Source organism: Apostichopus japonicus, chromosome 14 (assembly GCF_037975245.1).
Source record: "Apostichopus japonicus isolate 1M-3 chromosome 14, ASM3797524v1, whole genome shotgun sequence".
NCBI lineage: Eukaryota > Metazoa > Echinodermata > Holothuroidea > Aspidochirotida > Stichopodidae > Apostichopus > Apostichopus japonicus.
The window spans coordinates 27,194,761-27,222,035 of record NC_092574.1 but is presented as its reverse complement, the minus strand read 5'-3'; the positions used below and the strand labels follow the sequence as shown (position 1 = coordinate 27,222,035).

The following is a 27,275-nucleotide window of genomic DNA, read 5'->3' as shown; positions in this document are numbered from 1 at the left end:
TTTGCAGATAAAATTGAGCCGATAAATGTAAAAATTATTATTATTGTTCTCAGGTTGAAGGGTTGAATCTTACAATACATGATACACCAGTGGTATACTACTATATCAGTGCCGTTTGCCAGAGAGGTTTTGCCAGTGATCCCTTGTATCTTACATGTGGTACGTAAATACACTTTTGGTCCTCGGAGCAGCTAAGTAACCATCGCCTTGAGACATATCGGACTAGAAAGATATGGAATAATAATATATATCATGTTACAATGTTTTAATGCAGTACTCCAATACTCTTTCCTCCCGCCATTATCCTTTGGATCATATAAAGTATTCAAATAATCAAAACACATGCAGTTGAACATTTTTAGTAGCATTTCCTTTTTAGTTAATCCATTGGTATTTTGCCAAATTACAGTCGTAACATTCATAAGCGTCTTTCTTTGAAATTGAATGATAGGCTATTGAATACGCCATCTATATGCAGAAAAAAATTCCATTATACCTCTTAATTTTACTTGGGGCTACATTAGTCACGGACAAGTTTGAAAAGATGATCCCATATTCAATGTACTTAATTTTTATTTCGATATAGGTGCTTGCCCAAGAGGAACATTTGAAAACGAGGATGAAGACATCTGCGAACCTTGCCCAATCGGCACTTATCAAAACGAAACTGAGCAGACCAGCTGTACATTCTGCCCAGAGGGAATGTCTACTTTGCAAGAAGGCTCAAAATATATCACAGAATGCCTTGGTAGTTACCTTTTACTCACTTCAGTAGTTTCCGAATGTAGTTTTGCTGGAATTGACATATCGACTGTCACTCGTTAGCATTTCTCCTTACATATTTGGCCGCAAACTTAATCAATGAAATAATTTCTTCGTTCAAGGTTACAAGTGCTTCAACATTTGGCCTTGAACTAATTGAAACAAAGTCACATTAATATAACTATCACTAACTGACAGTAATAACCTTTCATTATGAAGGTTTTCAGTGCATAAGCCCCTTACATGGGGCATCCTTTTTTTAACCTCATTTGACCAATACGGCCAAGTGATCAAGCAAATCAAGAAAAACGCCCTCACACGTTTCTAAAAAGTATAAAGTCAGTAATTGTGCACCTTCGGTACTTTACAAAAATCAATGATTTATTCACAAGATGTGCAATTGAGACTCGGCTTCTGACTTTGACCATAGTTACCATGCTAACAACAACATAGTTTAGTACTTAACATACTCATTCTTTATACCTGTGAAAGTAACGAGCCAATTCAGTGTATCCCCCTTGGAGCTTTAGTCAAAACTCCGTTCTTATTTTGACCTTCGAATTCTGCCCTCCCACCCTGTGTAACTACAGCAACATCATATTTACTAGATTTACTTACTGTGCCTGCGATGGTTGGAAGTCAGTTCAATCCTCCTCTGAGCTATGGCAGAAAGTCACCTTGATCTCTGACGTCTGCAAAGTCAATACGCCTATCGTGAACGCATTCACGCGTTGTCTGCACACTTGCAGGGGTATAGTTTCACGAGCATATGTAACCCCTGTTCCATATGGAAGGTTTCGTGCTGTGTCTGATGCATATTGAGAGAAATGGGTTTGTCTAAGCAAGGTTTCTTTCATTGGTCATGGTCCTTATTTTGCGGAGTGCTCGGAAATCAAGAAACAAATTACGGTCGGTTAGTTTACACTGTGAAGAAAACATACATGTATAGGCATATGTTCTTGCCGATCGAAGTTTGTTGTAAGACGCTATAGTGGTTTATATCTGCAATCCTATTTATTTCAACAACCAAACATGCCTTACAAAAACATCATAGTCTCTATGAATGACCTAGTATTTTTCACTAAAGATCAAGATCATTCATATTGAGAAGACAGAAAGATTCAACTTATGTGCCTTATAATGATACTGTTACAGGAAAAAGCACAATGCACGCTGTAAACTTCATGTCTGTACTGTAGCCTAATATTTCGTCCTCTATATAGGAGAGATTAGATAATAAGGAAGGGAAATAGTAAATGGCACACATTTTGCAGGTAATGATGTTAAACGGGGACAATCACAGATATTTGATACTTTGGTTTTACTGTTCTATATGAACCAATTGACACCATCTTAAACATCAAGGTCAACTTACAACGTGACCACTTCATCTTAATTGTCGTAACCCTGATCGACCCGAATACTGGTATTCACTAGTTACTTTATATTTTCAGACTTCTGCGAAGCTGGGACGTCCTCTCCTACAGGGTTAACTCCTTGCTTAGATTGTGATGTTGCGTCTTATCAACCAGAAATCGGTGCTTTGGAGTGCCTTCGGTGTCCAGAGGGTACAATGTGTCGGGGAAACAGATCTCATTCAGTCCAACAATGTATCAGTGAGTCGCGTTTCTATTACCATATTTATATCGCTTATTTCGGAGTTCAGTTTTCAATTTCGCCCTTATGCAAAGTGTTGACATATCCAATAGTATACAATATTACAAACATATTTACTGCTACGAAAAACAACAACATAAATTACATAATTACCCTTTAAAGCTTTTGTTCGTAAGTTGCTGTTTAAATAAACAACTACACTACCATTAAAAAGGAATTAATTATGTGCCTTAAAAACAGCATGATATCAGGCATCTTTTTAAGAAAGTAACTCCGTTAATTTGTTAACGCTATTGTTAATCGAAATCCTGTTTGGAACAATTGAGTACATCTGACGTCGAATAATGCAATTGATATGGTCCAATTACCCAAATGTACAAACATTTTATGTAACCCTAAAATAAAAATAATATTGGCCTGAACTTCTTACGCGAAACTTCTTTCATTTCTGTGAATTATATAGTTATACCATCGCCCCTCGTCCATCACCTCGCGCCCCTTTTAGAACAATGCTATCATTTGCCTTTAAGATAATATTGCTGTCCATAATACGACTGCCAAATAGTTCACATACGTGAGAAACCAGGCAAGTTTGTAATTGTACAGAGCCTAACTACCATCGGTTTTTTCTTTTCCGATTGGTTAAATGCGGGTTAATTGTGCGAGCAGTTATAAGTGATGTTACAGTTGTAAACGTATCGATTCTTGGCAAACTTTCTGGAGAAAATGTAATGTAATGTAATGTAAATAAAATCTTATATAGCGCACTACACGCGATGCATCTGTGCGCTTTACAAACAATCTAGAAAATACAATGCCATAAAACAATAAAAAGAAAAAAACAGTAAATACATATTACTATCTACAGAAATATACAGGAATATGAGATCGAAAAGCTATTAAACGTACTGGTGAAGCGAAAAGCGATAAAACAGATTGGCTACAAAATCTACAATTTGAATGCTAAAAAGTGAAAATTCCAATTGAAGTTAGAACCTAAGAACCAACACGACAGAACAATATAAAACAGATAATGTATTAAATCATCCAGAATATTATTATTGTTAGTTCTAATAAATGCTTTCCTTCAGGTCAATGTCCTCCAGGGAAGTACTCAGCAACCGGTTTGATACCATGTTTACCTTGTACTATCCATACTTATCAACCCTCTAGAGGGGAGACTTTCTGCCGGGCCTGCCCAGATGGTTACATCTCACCAGAAGAAGGAGCTAATAGACGCCAGGACTGTTCAGGTATCTTAATATTTGTGTGCAGGGAATTAGAAGTAACCCAAATACCAATAAATAATGGCGCATTTGAAGACATACTAACTCAGCCTTAGCCTACTATGTTTATTCACATGAAAATTGCTGATATATGATTATGCCAATATGGACATATCGGTATTTAGCCTGCTAGGCACGAAATATTGTACCATTACGTAAGCTAAGCGATATTGCTGTTATGGTAAAGCGTCATTGTACTACCACTTGTTTTATGTCTGTATATTTGGAATATCAGAGACGTTTTGATCGGCAGTGAAAAAAATCCTACTCTTGAAGTCCATTTAAATCGTACGTACATGTAGCAGATGTTTGTGATAATGTTTTACTTTCTTAACCAAATGCAATTACAAAACAGTGTGTTTTACCTATTTAAACATCTTCAGCCTGACCAGAATACACGTATTAACATTAAGGAACACGAGTTAATGAGGAACAGTGTACTAACATTCCTCCTTTGGACGTTAGCATTGATATTCTTCGGTTTGCATGATTTCGTTTCTCGATTCTAAATTAAGGAAATAGTGTGTTTGTAACGTCTTGGATTCTACGTTAAGTGTGCTGCAGAAGGATTAATATAAAGTATTCTTTATATACGTTTATATTCAGTCTAATCTTCTGAACCCTTTGTTATGAAACTATGAACGATTTTAATTACATTTTCATCCATGTAGTCCTAACAGGTCAAACCCTTTGTGATATGGGTCCATGTATCAATGGTGGAACATGTGTGCCGGGACTGGATAACTTCAATTGTTCTTGTAAAGAACATTACGCCGGTAGGATGTGTGAAATTCATAATGGCGAGTGTGCTCTCAATTGCTTCAACAATGGAACTTGCCTGGAGTCAATTTCAGGTTTCTTCTGTCAGTGTTCTGAATTGTTCACAGGTACGAAGCAAAATAATCTTAAAATTGCTCAATTGGGAATATATTAACTATAAGCTGGTGCAGGTGTTACAATTATCAAGAAAAACCTTTTTGGAGAGATTTAAATATCGTTTACATGCCATAAAATTAGTTTTGCAATATGTATGTAATGTTACCCTTCAAAATTATCTCTGTACCGGGATTTATCGTTAATATTTTACAGGTCAACAAACTCTTGATACTTTGTAATCGTTCTAAAGCTCTGCTGGCTTTCAAGGTAAATGTTATGAAGCCGTTGTTTCGTCGGGTAGAGCTTATTTACATTGTTCACCCACTGCAGAATTTCACTAGCCAGATAATGTAAAGTAACTTCATAGCAGAGCACCCATGTATGAAATCTAACACGATTTTTTTTAAACTTACCATGCTTCGCAGGAATGTTACATACGGCTTTTTTAGTTTGGGTGTTAGAATAAGACATCCAGCCACTTCATTGACGATCCTCCCCTCAAATCTTATAGAAAATTCGGACTGTAGAAAGTTCGGACTGGTCGAAGTGTTACACGGTTTGTAATGATATGAAAATTAAATGTTCAGTTAAACACTTAGTAGGTAGATTTCTTTCGTAAACTGTCTCTACGATTTCATCTTCTGAGTCAAAAACCACGTATGTGAGTTTTTATCCTTAATCGTTTCCTTCGCAGGCCATGACTGTTCCATTCCAGTTGACAACTGCATATCTGATCCCTGTGCAAATAATGGTACTTGCATCAGTCAAGATGGTGTTTACTTCTGCTACTGTACTCGGTTACACCGTGGAGTACACTGTGAAGAGAGAATTGATCACTGTGAGCCGGATCCGTGCGTGCATGGTCGTTGCATCAATAACGCCGAAGACCCATGTATATGTGATGCTGGTTACACTGGTGAAGTTTGCGATGTAAGCTCGTTCAATTGTACTTGATGATTCTTGCATTCTTAAATTAAAAGCAGTAAAAGCAATGTTTCGCCTTTAGTCGCGTTAGCAACACATGAATACAATTACGTTTACTTGTTTCTAAGTTTCTTAATCACATTAGTTTTGTAACAGTTTGTGAAACATAATCTCAAAGGCAAGAATGATTGCAAAACAAATAATAATAGTTAATCCTTTGCCTTCATCATTTACCATTAAGTTTTTTATTTTTATTTTGTGCGTGTGTGTGATAATCACACTAAGTTTAATAACAACATATCACAGCACAATGTGGAGTAAAAAAAAAACATTGCAATTTATTCCTACCTGATGTGAGAACCACATGAAAGATAGCGAGTCATCTTTCTCAGTGCATGGATACGGAAGAGACCGAAAATCCGACATTAGCATTTACGTGTACCTGTTTTTATATAGGCCTAACATTTTCTGTCACACAGATGGAGATAAATGAGTGTTCTTCAGAACCGTGTTTCAATGAGGGTTTCTGTGTTGATCTAGAGAATGACTTTGCGTGTTCATGTTTGAACGGTTTCATGGGTGACCTCTGCGAGATTGACGTTAACCTATGTCAGAACCAACCTTGTCTTGAGTATGCCACATGTGTAGATTTAGACACCAGATATGTCTGTGTTTGTCCTGCAGGTAATTATTAAAGCCTCATCATATCGCATTCAGTAATACAAACATGCACAAACCGGTTCCATCTGAACTGACGAAATTATCGCTTTCAGATTAGGTGTTTCTTTCTCGCAGAAATTGAAAAAAAAATCTTATCGGTTTGTGCGTGTTTCATTAGGAAATACCTGTTAAAATTGATAGCTCGGCGGAGCTTTCTTAGTGTATGATCTTTAAATAAACCCAACTATCAAATTAATGCATCTCATACAGTTACCAATAAAGGCATATCTCATTTGAAGGATATATTTAGGCACCCAAGTCGCTGTCGTAAAATGATGAAAATGTCCATGTGCCAGTAGAAATACTGAAATAAAGAAGTCTATATCGGCTGCTGCGATGACTATGAGGTGCATTAGTAAAGAGAAATGTTTGAACTACCATATGATTAGAGAGTTGAAAGTAGAATATGAAATACACTTGTCATTAATTCAGAGAAACCGTTTGACATCGAGCCCAACATCTGGTTCATATAAGACCAAATTTCGCATTTGATCATGTTTAAGAAAAAAACAAACATCCAACCTCATTATAACTATACTATACCGCAGAAAGGTTTGTAACTTCAGTTTATCATTCAGCATTGCTTTTAATCCGTCTGTTTCCCTTTTAAGGTAAGACCGGAAGTCATTGTGAGGAAGAAGTAACGCCATGTGTAAGCCATCCATGTCAAAATGGAGGTACTTGCCTGAACGAAGGCATGCTTGGCGAAGTCAGGTCGATGGAGTTCAGCTATCGTTGTGAATGTGTAGCAGGTTACACTGGTGTCAACTGTCAGTTGGATGTGAATGAATGTGACAGCCACCCATGTAGCAATAATGGTACCTGTCATGATCTTAGCAACAGCTACACATGTCAGTGTCCTCCTGGATTTAATGGTACGTTGAAGACAGGGAAAATTATCAATATAGATGCTTGTATTTTGATAGACGGATGAAAGTTGACTTATCATGTGTCATTAGGTACCGTAAGCATATTTAAGGATATTGCGCAATAGCAATTCATGTTAATGTTTCAAGCTATCGATATCCCGCTTTGTCAAAGTTTAGTGTTAGGTTGAGGTTGCATAATACCTTACAAATATGTAATTATGGTAAATTGCTCACTTTAAAGTTGTTTATTAAAGAAAGACAGCGAAATGTTTTATATTCACAAATTTCAAGCTTATTGTGAATATGAAAGACCTAGTCACAATAATTATACCACATTAAATAAAGCTGCCTTAGATGATAAATGCTTTCATCAATCTGTAATTATATAGAGAATACAAACTGTTTCCGTAAAATCATCTATTACGATTTGAAGTATCTTTACCTGTATAGTAAAACCATGCATCAAGTTTATTAGCTTGACTAGTCAAAACAAGACAAGAAATGAGCTAAAGTTAACAATGAAGGTAAAATGTAAATGTAGGATTTTTTCTTTGTATCTGAGCAATATACCAACATATTAAGGCGTCCAAGCAAAGAAGAATGTTTGAGTTTAATTAATTGCAAATTTATTTTGATATAATTTCTATAACATTTACGAAACCTGTTCTAGCTTATTTACCTATTCTTTTGCTAAATATATAATAGATATGGAATAATTTGTCATATTTTTCATATTTGCTTTTTGGTGATATTTTAGGTTCTCAGTGTGAGTCTGTTGAAGATCCATGCGTAAGCTCACCATGTCTCAATGGAGGCACGTGCGTTGATACAGACGTGATTGGGCAGTTTAAATGTCAATGCACCAGAGACTACGGCGGAAGGCGATGTCAAGATATCCTCCAATGGTGTATTAATTGTACTTGTATGAATGGAGGAAGTTGTCTGGATGATATCTGTACTTGCGATTGTCCGAAGGGATTTAGAGGTACAGTGGCCTAGATTAAACGTTATGCTGCTAGCTTCAACTTCGCTGTAGCTAATATTGTAATATTAAAGAAGTTAATAACAGTGTTTTCTGTGATGCAATGCAGGGTTTGACTTATTCTCAAAACTTTGCAGATTTCAAATGTCTACATATTACCTAGGAAATGTATTATTACACGGTTTGGCGTTTGTATGCAAGTATGTCAAGTTTCATCACTGTACTATGTATGTACCGACGTACTTGGTAACCAATAACTTTATTTTCAAAGATCGAATTTGTCATAATAGATCTTTTGTAAGCACAATGCCTCTTTTACTTTATAACGGCACGAATAAGTATAATGATATATTCCATGTTTCTTATCTGCCTTAGGTACATATTGTGAAACAAAGGTTAACCCTTGCAGTTCCAATCCATGTCTTAGCAATGGAGAATGCACTGAAATTGGAGATGGAACATTCATCTGTTCATGTATGTCTGGTTATGATGGGTCCCATTGCGAGAATCGGCTTCCTTTTTGTCATTCCAGTCCATGTGAAAACAACGGTACTTGCGTAGAAGCACGAGGTGGATCATATTGTATGTGTGATACTGCCCATGAGGTAAGACTATTGCTATGACTAAAGTAGCGATTTGAAGATTTGACAAGCTCATTTGTAACTGCAACATGCAAATAAACTTGAACCTAACATATGCTGTATCATTAATATCACAAAGAATGTTTAAAACTCCCACAGAGGATGTTGTCCTGAATCACCCGATACTAATGGCTCGTACGGTAGCTACTGTTAATGTCCTGTAACACATGTTACACATATTACGAACACAAGTAGTAACTACGGATGCACGGTTGTGGGACATGAACAGTATAGATGCTGTACCAACCATTGAGTGTGAGTTCTTTAATACGCGATTCTAAAATGAGGTCGTACCTAGTCGTTTAATACTATAAGTTGGCCTATGGATATTTTCGAAAATGGTCTTTCTCCGTTCTCGAAAAGACTAGTTGGCGTAATTTAAAGAAAATTGTGAAGTACTATAAAGCGGTACCCTACCTCCTTTACTTCAAACATAGCTAGAACAGTAGTTACTGGTGCCACATGTAACACATGTTTCTACTGTTCATGTCCCAGCATCGTGCATCAATAATTACTACTTTGTGTTCGTAACAAGGTTACATGTGTTACAAGTAGCACCAGAAGTTACTGTATACTAGCTATGAGTATATGCTGCAGACATTGAGCCCTTAATAAACAACATATAGCTTTGGACGCTAATTGCCACAAGCTGATATATGAACCTTGTATGATGTAACATAGAAGACTTTGGAGTAGGTGGATGTGTTTTAGGCAAGATAAAAACGACGTATCGTAGTGACTTGGAATGGAAAGTGGAAATAGTTAGTGAAGGCTAAACGGAATTCTATAAAAATCATGAAGAAAATCGGTTCTCTTGCTTTTATAATTGTTGGCATATAAAACCAAATATTTGTTTCATTAAGAGGATATGACCCAAAAAAATCGTATATTATTTTTAATTAGCCAAGTTACAAATCATCTCGTCTTCAACCCTCCTCAACTTACTATTGCAAATATGTTTTCGTCCCATAGATGGTATTACATCAGTCAGATGATGTCACCCTCAAAACCCTCTCCTATTGGTTCATTGCAACATTCCAATTATTGGTTCATTGCAACATTCCACAACTCATTCTACCGTACTAACTAAGTAATGAGTTTTGGAAATCGTTTATATCAGTTAATTATACCATTTCCAGAAAACCTTTTATATAATAATTAAAAAGAATACTGATGTTGGTTTTCTTCTCGATTGTATCTACTTCTCTTTTAGGGACAATTCTGTGAACTAGTTAATGACGTCTGCCTCAGACAAGAGTGCGTTCATGGTCACTGCATTAGGAGAGATGATGTCCACTATGACTGTGTTTGTGATGCTGGTTATCATGGTAGATATTGTGGCATAGAAATCGACGAATGCACATCTAATCCTTGCGCCCATAGTACGGTATGTGACGATCTGGTTGGAGGTTTTAGGTGAGAAATTCTTCCCTCTTGTTTTGATAGTTAGCAAAGCAGCCGTTTCTAAAAGCAATTTCAGGTTAGCTTTCTGTTTGTATCCTCAAAATCAGCGACTGATTGAAGCGCATATAGTAGAATAACAAAAACCCAAATATGGCAGTCAAGAAAAAAAAAACGTACACACCAAACAATGCTTAGGAAATGTATAAGGAGAAAAGACAAACAACATGAGAGATAATTATATATTGTGTCATAGAAACTACTGTGGTACCTGATAACATAATATAAACATGTTAATTAACATGTTGCATGATCGGTTTTACAATATGAAACATTTTTAACAATATCTGCTCTTATATTTAGTGGTTAGGCTGAATAAGCAAATCAAAATGAAAGACGAGTTGAGTTTGTCAAAAGCGTAAAGAAAAAATATTAAAACTTAATTAAATCCAATCTGCCAAAGTTTTTTATTACTTTACAGCATTGCTCTGATGATAATGTTTTATCACCCAAGCATACGTAAGTTAAGATGAAGACCTTTTTAATATTCTTGGAAAGCAGTAACAATCACAAAATACAACTTTCTTCATATTTTATTTCCAGATGTACTTGTGAGAGTGGATGGGAAGGAGAACTCTGTGACATTAGTGTGAATGATTGCATTGATCACGGATGTGTCAATGGAGCTACGTGCGTTGATGGGATGGAAACTTACTCGTGTATCTGTCCTACAGGTGAAATCCTCTGCTGTTTTCTTGTGTCAATTCTTTGAATTTGAGAAATATAACTTGACATAAGTAATAAAGATACTATCACTATAAACGGCAGATCATTTGTATACGTAGGTTTTTACAGTTTGCTGGCATAACTGTTAGGTACAACTGGACCATGACTTACAACAGTATTTTAGGCATGGCAAACACGTGTTCATTCATACTTAGGAAAGATTCCTAAATCCTATTGGTCCATTCAGGTCAGCTGACCGTGGTTAATCCTGTGAGTACCGCACGGTAAAATTACGGGGCATCACTTTAATAAATCTTTGGTTATATGTAACCATAAATGTTTTGTTTTATGATTTTCCCCCACACAAATGGTAGTATATGAATGAACGGGGTTAATCAACGGTCTAGCGTGCGTTACTCACATGATAAATGCACTCCGGGTGTTAATGCTATCGCTGGATGCACTCGGGCTCCCCTGCGCTCCGCCCTCGTGCATCGCTTGCATTATCCCCCGATCGTGCATTAAACCTGTGAGTAACGCACGCTAGACCGTTGATTAACCCCTTATTCATAGCCAAATAGATGTGTGTTGAATACAACTTGTAAGTTGATACCGATACTATCAATTAATATTGACAATCACAATCACAACCACAAAAATCACAGCAATGAGGATGTAACATGCATAACTTTCTAATGAAATATGTATGTAGTAATGAAAGACTATTGAAGGTGTATACTGCTGCTTTTAGCACATTGTGAGAATAGGGCCGTGAAACAAACGTTTTTGCTTTGCATTGTCAATCAAATATCCTGTTTTTTATCTTCTGAAGGATTTACTGGCTCCCTCTGTAACGTTAATATTGACGATTGCCTGAATAAGCCCTGCAAAGGAGATGCTCAATGTATCGATGGTATTAACGTATATACATGCGAATGTCCCCTAAATAGATGGGGGACAAAATGTCAAGTGTTGAAGAGTCCATGTCAGCCGAATCCATGTATGCACGGAGGATACTGTACCAAAAATGGAACACGTGGCGTCTTTTTCTGTGCTTGTCCTGATGGCGCAACTGGTAGCAGATGCGAGATTAACATAGATGATTGTGTGGATAATAGATGTGCAAATGGTGCTACTTGTGTTGACCAGGTTAGTTTTACATATACATGACGTCATGTACCCGATAAAATCCTGAGTCAAGACATTCTGCGGCGAAAGAATATTTATAGATGATGCACACTTGTGTATATGTATTGCAAGATGAAGTTTAGCTTGTGTACTGAAATTAATTAGGAATCTACTTACCATTCTTCATGTGGATGTAACTGTTGTTCCCTTGTAAAATGATCACCGGTCAGTATGTGTAATGTTCCTGCATAGACGATATATGTTTTGTTTTCACAATATATGTTTCGGTATGAGTTGTCCACATTAATTAAACACGTATATTTTAAGTTTTTAATTTCAGCAACTGCTAAATAGTTTGTTGGGATGTTGTTTAATGGTCAATATCTTTAACACACAGGTTGGATCATACTCTTGTTTCTGTCCCACTGGATTTAATGGCACTTTTTGTGAGAATACGGTTAGTCCTTGCATTGCACAGCCTTGTCAAAATGGAGGATCTTGTGTTGAGGAAGATGGACTTGCCATCTGCTCCTGTCTTGATGGTAAGTTGTATAGTGGAATGTAGTGGATTTGACAGGCTTTTGTTTCTGGGTGGCTATTGGTGATTCTCTCCCGAAAAGAGATAACATTTTGTTGTCTTCTGTCTAAATGGGAATTGGCAATGATGTTAAGATCAGTTGATGTGTAATGGATAATGGTCACATCTAACGAGTAAACAAAAGGTAACAGTGGGTAACAGTGCGTTACTTATTGTTGGTATAGAATGCAGTCAAAATTTACATGGATAATGGGCGCTACGTTTCACTTTGGCAAGTATGTTAATAAATTGTTTTGTGACGTTCCGTACATTTTACTTAATGTTACGTGGCACCTTATCAAATTAATTCATTATTGATTATCCACAAGTGAACTTTGAGATGTTCCTTTAAGGACTATATCAGAATTTGAAGGAAGTTTATTACATTCTTTTTATGTTTAATTACGGGAACTGCATTTGTATCTGCTATTTATGAAAAGCTGGTAAGATGTTTTTTATCATTCAGTTTATAACAACAATAGTATACTGTACATTTTTCAAACACCACATTTCATATCCAAACACCTATCCCCACTCCCTCACCACTCCTTCCCCAATCACTACCAAAAGTTGATAGCATGTTGCTCAGGAAAAAATCACGTTATCTCTTGGTAAGAACTGGTACTTTCAAATTTTTATATGCGGAGACTTCGCAGATTTCTTATTAACCCAGCAAACACAAAAACGTTATTAAAACGTTTCGTCTTTTGTTTTGATAACGTTATTTGTGGTGTAATAAATATGTCAAGAAAACGTTTTCAGGATGTTATGTCAATATATGTTTTCGTAAAACATTAATAAAACACTAATATCTCATAAGAACGTTAAGCCGACGTTTTTATAACACCACATTTTTATAACACCACATTTAACGTTATAAATACATATTTAGAGGCTTTTTAAAAAATGTTATGATAACGTTTTGTGTTTGCTGGGAAGGTAACGTAGGCTAAATTTTAAGACATATATAACAACAATTATATAACAACAAAATGGAAAACGAATTATGTTGTTTTTAATATTCTGGCTGTTGGTAAGTGTTATTAAAATAGAGTGTTTCAGAATATTAAGTTTATTTATACTTATTATATTTTTCAAGTATTCATTTCCGCCTATTTCTTACAGGGTATGTTGGATCTAGATGTGAGTTAGATGAAGACGATTGCATTCCCAATCCGTGTAGTAATGGAGGATCTTGTCTTGATGATATTAATGAGTCCACATGTAATTGCATCGCTGGTTATACGTAAGTATTTTTAACTTCATTTATTTCGAGTCATCCGCGTTTCCTTCGCTAGATAAATTGATACATAAATACTGTTATTCAAATCACGCTTGATGTAAACCCTGTGTGGAAATTTGAAGCACCGCGCCGAATAAATATGCAAACCCTTAACAAATAAGAGACCAAAGTGAATAAACAGTTGCTACAACTACCACTGTCAACATAGTGATGTACAATGTGTATAGTTCCTACTAGATCCATTGAAAGTTAAACTTTGCGCCGACAGTTTGTGAAGGAAAATTATCGTTTAAAGATGAAAGGTGTGATATCTGTTCTAGCTGTTTGAGAGTAGGCAGAACATAAAAAGTTGACTCTTCCATACTGACACTGTTTCAAAGTTAAACATGTACACATGTTTCCTTGATTTATCGCAATTTCACTTTTAAAACAGCGGGCAAACCTGTGACGAAACTGTCAACGATTGTCTCGATCATGAATGTGAGAATGGTGCGACATGCGTTGATGGGTTGGACGGATATAGTTGTAATTGTCAACATGGTTTCCATGGTGATTATTGCCAGCTAAGTAAGTCATATCAGATGTTTTTGGTCAGTTATTAAGATTTCTAATTTACTTATGATCAGTATTCATATATAACTATAATATCTTTAATTTGATACAAAGGTGAAAATAGCTTGATTTGGTAGAGACAGAAAACAATTGTTTCACTCAGTACGTGAAATCTACCTGAAGTTATTCTTGTGAAGACAGTTTCAAGAGGCAACGAAAATTGTTAATCGTCGTCTGAAATTATTAAATGTTGACGCTAGCAATGAAATTCATAATTATATAAAAATAAGTTTAATGGACAAATATATGGGCAAACACTTGCTCACCCCCCCCCCCCCCGCATTAAATGTGTATGTGTACACTTAAAGTAATAAACTAGTTTCTGTTACTGCTTTTCTTTCTATAATAATTTCGAATACAAATTAAAATTCCTATTAATCATATAAATGTATCCACTGCATCTAACACGTCTTGCAATTAACACTTTACACTATGATAAAGCATCAGACTGGCCCACCTCTCCATACGTTCCTCATAGCCACGTCTTTCGAATGAATCATTTTTCCTGACAATATTTTCTGCAAAAATGCTAAGAATACAATTTTGTTTTGTGCTGTTTGCGCTTTTTTACGCAATTTCCTCCATTTGACATAGTCATTCTCCTTCCAAATTTGTTTACAGAATTTGATGGTGACTTTGACCTTGAGTTGAATTTGGCTTACTCTACCTTAGATGTTATCCTGGTAGAACCACGCCCAGTTTTTAATTTCACTGTTTCCATTTGGCTAAGATCGAATGTAATACATAATCTGGTCATCCTGGAGTACGTACAAGACGGGCAATACTCACCTCTTGCTATAACAGCTACCACAAGTCAAATATTGGTTAATCTTTTTGGGTAATTAAACCGTTCTCTTTCTATACGTTATTATCGTCAGATAATGTACATTGTAAACTTTGATCGAATAGGTTTATGAATCTGTTTGATTATTTTATTGCTTGCTTCCTTCCTCTAAACTGAAATATTAAGGCAAAAAAACACCCACATATAAACAACTTTGTCCTCTTCAGGAATATTTTTATCATTTCAGAGGGATTACGTATGTTTTCATTTAGTGTAGTTAATCTCCTTGGAAGTGGGAGTTAACCTACACGAGTATAGCTTTTCTTTTGTATTGCCTTGGGACTTTATTTAGTTATTACATTTTCATATACATTATATTTGACTATGGTTGTTATATTCATGTTAGGACTAGTAAAATACACGTCCGTGCATGCTCTAACACTTAAATACTCACATATACGTGAGTAGGACCAACCTACGTGACACATTATGTAATGGACCGCTAACCAAAGCAGGGCTGATAACCAATTACGTGATAGATTTTTTATCTGCGTGAAATTATTCTGCAAAGCTTGGAGTAAGGCACGATGTTTGATAATATAGTACCCAACCAATCGTTTTTTAATAGTATTCTTCGACTGATATATTTTTTTGTTATTTCCTTTCTCAATAGTGATGTGTTTGGAATTTATGGAACTGTTTTAGACGAAAAATGGCATCACTTTGCCTTAACCTGGAAACCTTACTGTTTACATGTTTACATCGATGGTAATGAAACTATGTTTGATAAATTGAGCGATCATTTCGACGTAGGTCCCATCTTCAATCAGTATGGAAGATTCATGTTTGGACGTTACGATGGAAATGGTACGGTGAAAGTTTACCTATTCATTAAAGAACCAGACAATAAAATGGAGTCCATTTTAACAAGCGCTTTCAAACAATTGTATTACTTTGCTTTGCAATCAGAAGTGCGGAATGTTGCACCCGTTGATGAGCTGCACCGTATTCGCATGAAAAACTATTGAACTGTCTTCTTCCATGTAAACTGTAGGAAAACTACAACATGATAGCATGCTTACGTATGGTAATTGTCAGAAATGTGTAACATGCTTGAAAATATCTGCATGAAAAATGCTTGAAAACTATAAATGTTTGATTATTAATTTCTGCATATAAATTGTCTGATACTTTAAAATTCTTGAGCGTTTCTGCATGTTACTTGTTACTTTCTGGAATGTTTCTGTATGTTTATTATCTTAAAAATGTAATGTACTTGAATATTTGTGCTTTGACTGTGTAATAATTGTAAATGATCTAAATGTAAGCTGTTTGAAAACAATACCATCATTGTCATCACATGATTAGACTATGTAGGTCTTCCAACTATATCCTCCATTTGAGGCTAGATGGATGACTTCATATGGCATGGAAAAAATTCACTATACTTAATGGATGAAAGATTTAAAGGCAATCACCTTTCGTAATGGAGTAGTGATGTTGTAATTAAATGACTTTTTTTCAATGGAAATGGAAGCATCGAGACCAGTTTAGAAATATAACGGTGCCGCTTCAACTTGTTTGGCTTACTACTGAATAAATCTTTGTTTAGCTATCATGTTATCTTTATAAAAATGCAAGAGTTGGCTTCTTAATTTTGTGTTTATTACTTATGACTTTATTTATGTATTGTTCGCCTCCAGGATCACCCTCCGACTCGGACATCATAAGGACCTTCAGTAGTGTAAACATTTGGCAATATGTGTTAGCTAAATCGGTGATTCAGGAAATGGCCAACACCTGTTCTCATGATGCACGGGGAGATATTCTCATTTCATACGATCTGTTAGCAAGCATCGACGAAAGTGTAGGTGTAATAACGCCCTCCCAATGTGAAGGTTGGTGGAGAATTACACTGTCCTACTATATTTTATGTTTTTAATTTAGAAAAGTTTATTATTGCAAAGAAGCCGCATAGTGATGAAATTCGGTTAATATAGGCTAATATTCCCAATGTACCAAATTTTAAGGACAATTCAACAACATTATGATTGTAGGAAAGTACATCTTCGGAAGTATATCAGCCGTAATAACATCACAGGGTGTATCTGGTAACACATTGTTTACATTCAAACAACATTAGCCTATTTAGAATAAGTAGCCAGATATTGAGACTTATACTTCTGTTTTGGTTTACTTTCATTTATAGCATTTGATGACTGTGCGTCCTATCCATGTTCCCCTGAGGCAACTTGCATGGATAGTTACCATGGATACACCTGCCTCTGTCCGCCATACCTCACAGGAACAACATGTCATGAGGACGTTATTGACTGTACAGAATATTCTTGTGCTGCGGGGGCCACGTGTATTGACGGCCGGGGTAGTTTTACATGTATGTGTCCGGAAAACGTTCGTGGTTCTTCTTGTGAAATTGTTGCAGGTAAGTAATAGTAGAAAATATTATCTCTACTCTTGGTAAAAGTTTACATAGTTTTTGAAACTAGCATGCCGCGTTGAGTTCCGTTGAGATGGGATGAATTGTGCATTTTTTTTTGGCGGTTTTGAGTTTTTTAAAATTCAACAGTCCTTTTTTTTCATCAGCCAATCCTATGAATTTTTCTATTTCAGTTTACCTTTGATGTATTGTTAGTAACAATGAACTGCAGGGCACTAGCAACAATATAGTGAAGTAAACTTTCATGGCGTCACTATAGTCTACTTATATATTTATCACGCAAAAAATTTTATTTATTCAGCTTGAGTCCTGTAGAAAGTATAATATACGGATAAAAACGTATTATCGATCGATATCACCAATTCTCCATCACGTAAAGGGAAGTAGCTCCTTGTTCTGAAAACTACCATAGTGTAAATGTTTTGTAAAGCAAGTAGAATACCTCCTTAAAAGTATTCACGACAGCGAAAATCATTTTTTGTTTTAGTCGATGGCCAGTGGGGTGAGTGGTCAGTTTGGACAGATTGTAGCAGATCATGTGGCGGAGGCAGCATGACACGAGTTCGTTCTTGCAGCAGTCCAGCACCCTCTAATGGCGGCTTACCATGTGACGGGGAAGACATGCAGACGACAGCATGCAATCTCCATCCCTGTCAAGGTGATTAGTTTGTTCTCAAAACTGCAAATTATTCATAGGTCGTATTTACGTACAGGGATATTCCACATCAAAGACATCATCATACTTGAAAAACTGACAAAAATTCCTTCTTTTCAACCCTCCATCTATATTCATTTAGAAGGAAGAACTATTCTTTATTGATTATTTTGATATGTATCAAACTCAACAGTTGTACGCTTTGGAGTAACCTGTTGGTAGAATTTTGGGACATTGTCATAAGTGTGATTATCCTTCAACTCTACGCATGCAGCATTGCTCAATCGCTTAGGTGTGTGGGTGTTTGCGTTTGTTTTGCTATCTGACCGAGGACTTGAACAAAAGAATTTCAGGTCCTCGGTTGTGATTTCTAAAGAATCACCACGTCCTCGGAAGAATTCTATTGTATGGGGTATTGTTAAAGTTAGGGTACGTGGATTTGAACGATGGAAAATACAATGGGGTCCTCGGTCTGAATGAAACACATTTGGGCGTGTGTGTGTGGTTTTTGTTAAGAGGTTGACAAGTGAATATTGCGTATACACTAATTTAACTTTGAACGTTAATGTATTTCGGTATAAGGTTACTAGAACAAGATATATCAATAGCATGTGTTATTAGTTGACAGTTGTTTTGTTGGCGAGGATATGAATACTTGTCTTCATTTCCCAAATTTAATATTTATGGCAAATTTAATTATTTGTCTACAGACACAACAACTATCATAAACGCATCAATAGTTTGATAATTTAGTTTATACGTAGCAGGCAATATCAGATACACAAACATCATGAAGGGTCCAACTTATCGAGAGTAACTTTCTCTGAATCTATGAGATAATCTATGTCCAAAACTATCCTCATCAAAAAAATTTTATTCCAAAGGGTGCTTAAATCTCAAAGCGATTTATCTTAAAGTAACTGAGCCAAAAATTCACACAGCGTAGTTAAAGTCTTAAATCATTGAACAAAGTTTATTCAATATCAGTTCTAGACAGTCATTCTGGACAATCTGAACAAGCCTGTGACTAAACTAACATTAAAAACAATCATTGTTTTATATGACATAAAAGTAAAACTGTACTTACCATAGACATTTTCATTCTTAAATTTGTAATTTGTGACATCAAAGGAGGTTTAAAGAAAAACAACTTACATGAAGTTTTTTGCTTTAAGCCTACAAAGCAGTTGCATGTCCATCGCTATCAATCGTTATTGTGACAAATTAATTAGAATAATCCAGAAGCAAATACAAGAAAGGGTAATGTCAACCAAGAAACACTGCACGACGCAACTCACATGCAAAAATGTTACCCACGCACGACGACACGTACAACACTGACGAGCAACGTGAAACACAGCATCAAACGCATTAAAACAATTCGAAGACCATTAACAGGGTGTTCTGCTGAGTTTCTGAAAACAGATTGTAAAACAAACCAACTGCTGCTGAAGAAACAAAGTCTAAACAGAGAGCTCTGCTGCCTCTATTGGTCTTTATTATGACATTTCTGTCAAATACCATTGGTGATATAGATATTTTGGCTTCCAGATTAAAGGTACAAAGCAAACATGTCTGGGAGGTAAATGCTCCTAAAAGGGTCAATGCCCGATCGCTTATGCACATATTATATGACATCACGTTCACGCCAATACTTGTGTCCAAATGCTTCTAAACATGCCTTTTCTTTCATTGCTGATGTTGGGTCTGGAAAATAACCATTTCATCCTGAATTAAAAGTCTTGAATTTCAATATATCAACACTGAGGGAAGCCTGACGGATTGATAATCCAACACAATCGTAGTTTAGAAAAGGTGTTTCTGGAGGAATTTCTCAACCAAGGCTTCCTATACAATGAGTTTTCTCCTGGCAACTTGAATCCAGTGTAATGACTATTGGCTGGAAACTCACTTCTGATCCTTTAGACTGCACATGATGGTAGCACAACCCTGACGTGTCTTGCTAGGAACCCCCAGTACTATTGAACCTGTCGACCGTAGGCTAGTATGTATCTGTACTGCATGGGGGAAAAATTTAAGAAAGTTCAAAATGTATTAATGTTGGCCCATGAAGCAGGCATACAATCAGGGACGTCGCTAGAGGGGGGGGGTGTGGGGGGGTGTCTCACCCCCAATCTTGGTAAAAATGACGATAGTTGGAAAATTTGAGTGTGACAGTCGGAATTTCCGACTGTCGGAATTTCCGACTGTCGACAGCTTCAATTCGGAATTTCCGACTGTCGCACTCTAATTTTTCTGACTGTCGCACTCTTATTTTCATATGTTCTTGTAATTTGTGAGTGGCATAAAATTTTCGATCAAAATTGACCTTTAATCAGTCATATTTACCACGTTTTCCTCGTCACATTGAGAAATTGTATCTCGCGATCCTTACACTCCACCATACAAAACTTCGTATGATTTTGAATACTCTAAGAAAAATACAACGTTCGCCAGCTTCAATTCGGATAATTTATGTATTAATTTTGCTATTGGGTGGGTCGACCCTGTTCGCTAGCTTCAAGTAAGTTCAGGATATACAGGGACGTAGCCAGGGAGAGCAGGGGAGCGACTGCTCCCCCCTTTCAGTGTCGAAAAATATGTTTAAAAACTGTTGTTATTACACTGCTAATACACGGCGATAACAATATTTGTTTTTACGCCACTGCACATCTGGCTGTCTTAAAAAATATGAAAGTTTATATTGTCCATCAGTTAAGTTCGTCAAATGTATTTCTGGTATATTATGTAAAAGAACATGTAAAAGAATTCGAACAGGAAACAAAATCTGCTGATAATATGATATCATATGATAATGATGAAACTGGCAACAAATTGCACCAGATCGCATCTAAGGACCTTCAATTGTTCAAAAATATCTCAAAGGGGAGGGGGAAACCCCTCCCCTTAGACCCCTCCCCCATATCAATCGCAAAAGGTGCTCCCTCTTTCAAACTCCTGGCTACGTCGTTGGGGTATACATTGTCTCTACGGTATACAATTAAAACACCAATGCTAATCTACGGAGGCTTAAAAGTGCCATCAACATAAGCAAAAACTTTGCCCCATAAGGTACAAATGTATCGAAAAAAGTTCGGAACATAAGTGCAGTCGCGAGAGATGGGGTGTCTGACTGACACTGACCGTATCGTTGACGATTAGTGCGGGGGGGGGGGGGGGTACAAGGCAGCAGTCGGAATTTTCTGGCTCCAAAACCCATCCAGTTGGAATTTCAGCCACTACACCCCCCCCCCCCCAATCATCAGGCCTTAGCTACGTCCCTGCATACAATGTACAGTTATGGTTATTTTTGTGTGAATTTACACCTTACATGTATCATAAAACATTCTTCTGTTTCAGAAAATTGATTTGCAAAACTCCAGGCCAAAGTACTAGCCTAGTAATAATGAGTATGAAATAACACACATGCCTACCTAGCATGGCTGCATAATGCAACTTACATCCCCAAGCCAAACTTTCAGTATGCAACCAAGCCTACTACTACTATAAAGTATATGTACATGTATGAATACATAGCCAACACACTGTGCATATGGGTTGTAAGTTACCGTAACACAACGCACAATACGGTTTAGGGGGTTCCGCGAATTCCTACAACACATGCACAAAATGGACTGGATTTTGTTTTTAAATGATTCGTTAATAAATTCTTACCACGTTGTATGTTCCTTGCAATCGTTTCGAACGGGTTTCTTCTTCGATATATTGTGGAGCTTCAATTTCGGCTCGTTTAACAGGCTCAAACTGATACGGTTCTAACACCTCAGGTCCACCCTCAACGTTCGATTCAATATTGGCATGATCATCGCCTTCACTCCCTGCTTCGAATATGAGAAAGGGCACTCTAATTATAGCCCAATTTCACTGCCTGGTGAAGAACCACTATCACTATGAACTTTGGTTGCCGCAATTGGTTCTGGATCCGCCATTTCACATGAAATTTGGATTTGATATCGCACTTGTGATTGGTGTTTTGTTTAGTAACTACTAGTGGTATGTGTACTTGTCTAATTTGTAAGTGAATGGTATGTTCGGAGGATCGTAAACAGCGACAACAAACGTGTTCATAACATAACGTCACATGACGTCATGCGAATCGGAAAATTTTCGAGTAAACAAAGTTTCAAACGCCGAAGAGGGTAAATTCATTCTCAATTTTCGACTTGAAAAATCAAGTTTTAAACTGGCAGATTGGTTGGTTGGTACATGTTCTATATAACATTCTTTGATGGATCCCAAAAATAAAGGACTTCGACATTTTCGTGTCATGGCCACTTTAAGCAATCGACAGTATTCACGTTGTCTAGATTGCAGTTTGCGCAAATTACTTTGAAAGATTTCGAAATCGCAACTTCTGTTGTTCAGAATGATCTTTCAATCAGTTAAACTGATTTTCCTTCACAGAGTGAGTTTCTTAAAATGAGTTATTGCATATAGGACGAGCTCTCCACATTGTTAGAGCTACAATCTCATGAACGTGCTTATTGGTAAAAATTCACACAAATTTCACTCCACATGTTATCCAAGAGAAGGCCTAAAGAGCGAGTTCTCTCTGTTGGATTGAGAGGAAATTAAGTCACACGTACAATGGTTTGTTACATATGTACTTTTCATAATATACTTCAATGCATTAAACGTTACTTACTACACCCACAGCGTGCAAGCCTATACCTCAGTTTGAAAATGGCTACTTGAGCTGTAACACTACAGAAGACTGGGACTATTTCTGCGTCCATCACTGTAACGATGGTTTTGTTGCCAGCGTGCCTCCTCTCGAGAGCTACCACTGTGGTGTTTCTTTACAGTACCTGTGGAATGTGGAAACTCCGGACAACCCCTCTATGAGAGTATCTAGTTGTATCAGTAAGTTCATCAGTGTAATTTTATTATATCTCATTTTTACCCTGAATATATTATTAGTTGAGATAATGGACCATATTTATATAAGATTTAGGTAGTTATCAAAGTAAAACACAATAAGAAGGGGTGCGGAATAAAATTGAAAGCCAACACATGTTCACATTGGCTTATACATTAAATATTCCCTCAATTTGTGTTTACTTGCAGGACCAGTGTCACCGTCTGAAGTCATGGTTGAGTACTCAGGTAAATATACAGACTTGTCCTGTACCAGAGAGAACCAAGATAACGTGATAGAGCAGATAACCAGAAGCACGAATCTGGTATTAAATAGAGTATGCCAACCGGGTACCGAATGCTTTTTTGATGCTGTATATGTGGAAGGCTGCCCCATGGACGATGAGATTGATCAAGGGACCGAAGTCACCAAAGCAGTGACCTTTATAGTCAACTATGATCCTGAATTAGGTACGTATGCAAATATAGCTATTGAATATCATTCACAATTTGTCATAAAAAACCTCTCTCGTTTTATTGATTGAAGGAGTTAATGACTTATTGCTAAAAGTAAGTAGATTCTCAACATTTGTCGCCAGTAATTAATTGAATCGTATTAATCAACCAATTGGATTAACCACTGGAAAATCTACTTTGTTATGGACTTTTGGCATCAAATAGCTTGGAGACCAGATTCATTTTCGTGGATTGAAGTAATCAGTCTCTTTTATGCATTGTCTATCATCTATTGTTTATCTTTTATTTTGTACTTTCACTTTATTCACTCTATCCATTGATTGACAAACCTACTAGAATTACTAGCTCCACATCATCCCTGATTGATAATATTTTTACTAATACTATTAGTAACCCAATTAAAAGTGGTGTCTTTGTCACTGACATTTCTGATCATTACCACATTTTTTTGCATTTCAAAAAATAAAATGGAAAATAGACCTACCACAAATATCTTTAAGAATAATACTTCACGAAAAAATATCGAATACCTGAGCAATGAACTTAACAGTGTTGACTGGTCTATGTCTTCTGTCAATAACGACCATACTCCTGAGACAGCTTTTACTAAATTCTCCGAAATCCTTATTCAAAAGTAATAAAATGGAAAATATTGAACTCAATTAGACATAAACGTAAACTGTACTCCAGGTATATTCGATCTCCTACACCAACCCACAAATTACACTACACAAATTATAAAAACATGCTTACCACTACCATAACTCATGCTAAAAAAAATTACTACTATAATCTTATTAGCGAGAATAAAAACAACTCCAGCCATATGTGGAAAGTTATTAATAAAATCCTCCACAAAGACAGAAAAACTCAGGGTAACAAATTTTATGTCAATGAACACGACTTAACCTCTGATGAAAATATAATTGCTAATGGATTCAATAATTACTTTTCTACTGTTGCCAAAAATTTAGCAGATAAATTAACCAATGGTCATCACAACCCACAAAGTTTTGTAAATAGTAATATTTAGAATTCTTTTGTTATGTTCCCTACCAATGAAGATGAGGTACGTCTTGTAATATTAAATTTAAAAAACGGTAAAAGTCAAGGTTATGATAACATAACAAATGATGTTCTTAAATATACGATGGAAGCTATAGTACAACCATTAACACATGTAATCCGTGTCAGTTAAAAACTGCTAAAATTATTCCAATCTTTAAAACTGGTGACCCCAAGGTTTTCTCTAACTATAGACCTATTTCACTTCTTGCTTTCAATTTCTAAATTATTCGAACGCTTAGCGTATGATAGGTTGTACAAATTTGTATCAAAACACAACATACTTTATTCAAATCAGTATGGTTTTCGAGATAATCATTCTACTTACATGGCCGCCTTAAATCTTATTGACAAAATTTCTACCGGTTGTGACAATAGACAATCAACTGCCGCAATTTTCATAGATCTCTCTAAAGCATTTGATACTATTGACCATAATATTTTAACGAATAAGTTACTTGCCTACGGTGTACGTGGCACAACGCATAGTTGGTTCAAAAGTTACCTAACAATCGTCACAATTATGTCCAATTTGGCAGTAGTTCCTCCCAAATCTTAACTTGTAACATTGGTGTGCCACAAGGATCCATTTTAGGACCTTTGTTATTTATTCTATACATGAATGACATTCACTATTCGTCAAGAAAATCTAACTTTATCTTATTTGCGGACGATACTACTGTGTTTTATCAAAATAAAAATCTTAACGATACTCTTAAGGATGTCGAATGAATTTCATCATATTTCTGACTGGCTTAATTCAAACAAACTATCTCTCAATATACTGAAAACAAACTTATGATATTTGACAATAAAATTCATAACACGATTAATATAATGGTTGTGCTAGATGGTCAACAGATAAAAGCATCACCTCATACAAATTTTCTAGGAATAACAATTGATGAATATCTAAATTGGACAGAACACGTTCATAATGTCTGTATTAAAATTTCAAAATCTAATGGCATCATAAATAGACTAAAAACCATTTTATCCCGGAGTGCACTTTTAACATTGTATAACACACTAGTGCTCCCTCATTTGAACTATAGTCTCCTTCTGTGGGGATGTACTCACAGAACAACACTTGAAAGGTTATATAGACTACAAAAACGAGTCATTCGTAATATTTGTAATACACATTTTAGATGTAATACTGCACCTCTCTTTAAAGAGCTTAAAATTCTTACTCTCTCTGACCTATATCATTATCAACTTGGTATTTTTTAAATAAATAACAGAAAGGTACGCTCCCAGTAGCTTTCAATAATTTTTATTGTAGTAACTCAGAACATCATACCTTTAACACTCGTTACAAACACTCTCTAAGTCAACCATATTCTAGAACTATCCGCAGCCAAACACAAGTACGAAGTACTGGTGTACATTTCTGGAACTCACTTGATCAAGTATCAAAAACTCAAATACTCTTAACACATTTAAAAGAAAACTCAAGCATTACCTTTTAACTAATAGTACAAACCACCCACGCTGAGTTGTTATATTGTCTCTTTGTATGGATTTGCTTTTATATTTTCTTCGCTTCCGCTTTATGTTTTTTTTTTTCTCTGTATTTCCTTATCTCTCTACTCTCTCTGTACTTATGTGATTTTTGAAATTCTCTTTTGTTTGTTAAGGGTCCAGACTCGAAAAGTCTCTACTTACTTCTGGTTCCTCCACTTCCATTATAACATATTTTGAATTTTGTTTACTGTTATTATTTTCATATTATTTTCATTGACTCTGTTACTGTTTATACATATGGAAAGTGGAAAATTAACTTGAACTTGTAAGATCTATTATTTATGATTTATCATTCATTATTGGCCATTCATTTTTACTATAACAGAGACAGAATCACCAAACAAGACAGATATAGCGCCGATTATTAGGCATTTAATCGATGAGGATGTAGAGCAAGGTGCCGCTTTAATATCTATTTCTGGCCGCATTCATGATCTGAATACCACCACTCTATCTGTTGTGGGAACACCACTCTGTCCGCCGGGTACTTTCATCAACGGCCAAACATTGCTCTGTGGTCAGTTTTCCACTGTCATAAACATTACCCTGGTTAACCAAGATTATTACGAATAAAATTAGGATTGTTTCAGCTTTCAGAAGAATGTCCAGTAATGCAAGAAACCGCCTTTTAACTTAATAATAACTATAAATAAGCAATGAAACCCCTGTAGGTCTGTCTTTTTATCACGGTGGTGGCTCATTGATATGTGTGGTCTTGCATTTAATCCGTGTAAGTCCACGGTGGTTGCAGAGGATACATATGGTCTTGCAGTTCATCTGTGTAAATCCATGGTGGTTGCAATGTATATATGTGGACTTGTAGTTCATCTGTTTAAGTCATTGGTGGGCCTGTAAAGCCTCCAATATCTGGTGGACAAGTCTTCCTGCATTTCTATTGTCAATTATATGAACAGTTTGATCTAGTCACAGGGTTGGGAGGGGGTGGGGTAAGGTAAAATATGGCAAAGCGGAGGTCCAATAGGTAATGCAAATCCAAGTTCTTTTTCGTCTTTACAGATCAATGTTGTAAATCTGTTCCAGTGTTTTGAATTCGATGCCTCATTTCT

At 36.1% G+C, this 27,275-nt stretch overlaps 1 protein-coding gene across 1 annotated transcript in view; it reads left to right on the top strand.

Annotated features, from left to right (window-relative positions):
* Positions 1-27,275, top strand: part of LOC139980105 (uncharacterized) — a 56,364-nt gene that overhangs the window by 26,739 nt on the left and 2,350 nt on the right. Inside the window, exons 29-52 of the mRNA XM_071991482.1 lie at positions 54-159; positions 587-748; positions 2,217-2,378; positions 3,471-3,632; positions 4,337-4,552; positions 5,236-5,471; positions 5,945-6,149; positions 6,797-7,060; positions 7,812-8,039; positions 8,412-8,641; positions 9,891-10,093; positions 10,682-10,812; positions 11,637-11,953; positions 12,330-12,474; positions 13,635-13,755; positions 14,186-14,319; positions 14,986-15,202; positions 15,822-16,015; positions 16,852-17,046; positions 17,358-17,591; positions 18,094-18,264; positions 22,939-23,145; positions 23,350-23,610; positions 26,534-26,725. Coding sequence (XP_071847583.1) covers positions 54-159; positions 587-748; positions 2,217-2,378; positions 3,471-3,632; positions 4,337-4,552; positions 5,236-5,471; positions 5,945-6,149; positions 6,797-7,060; positions 7,812-8,039; positions 8,412-8,641; positions 9,891-10,093; positions 10,682-10,812; positions 11,637-11,953; positions 12,330-12,474; positions 13,635-13,755; positions 14,186-14,319; positions 14,986-15,202; positions 15,822-16,015; positions 16,852-17,046; positions 17,358-17,591; positions 18,094-18,264; positions 22,939-23,145; positions 23,350-23,610; positions 26,534-26,725 — 4,693 coding nt within the window. The remainder of the gene's footprint in view (positions 1-53; positions 160-586; positions 749-2,216; positions 2,379-3,470; positions 3,633-4,336; positions 4,553-5,235; positions 5,472-5,944; positions 6,150-6,796; positions 7,061-7,811; positions 8,040-8,411; positions 8,642-9,890; positions 10,094-10,681; positions 10,813-11,636; positions 11,954-12,329; positions 12,475-13,634; positions 13,756-14,185; positions 14,320-14,985; positions 15,203-15,821; positions 16,016-16,851; positions 17,047-17,357; positions 17,592-18,093; positions 18,265-22,938; positions 23,146-23,349; positions 23,611-26,533; positions 26,726-27,275) is intronic.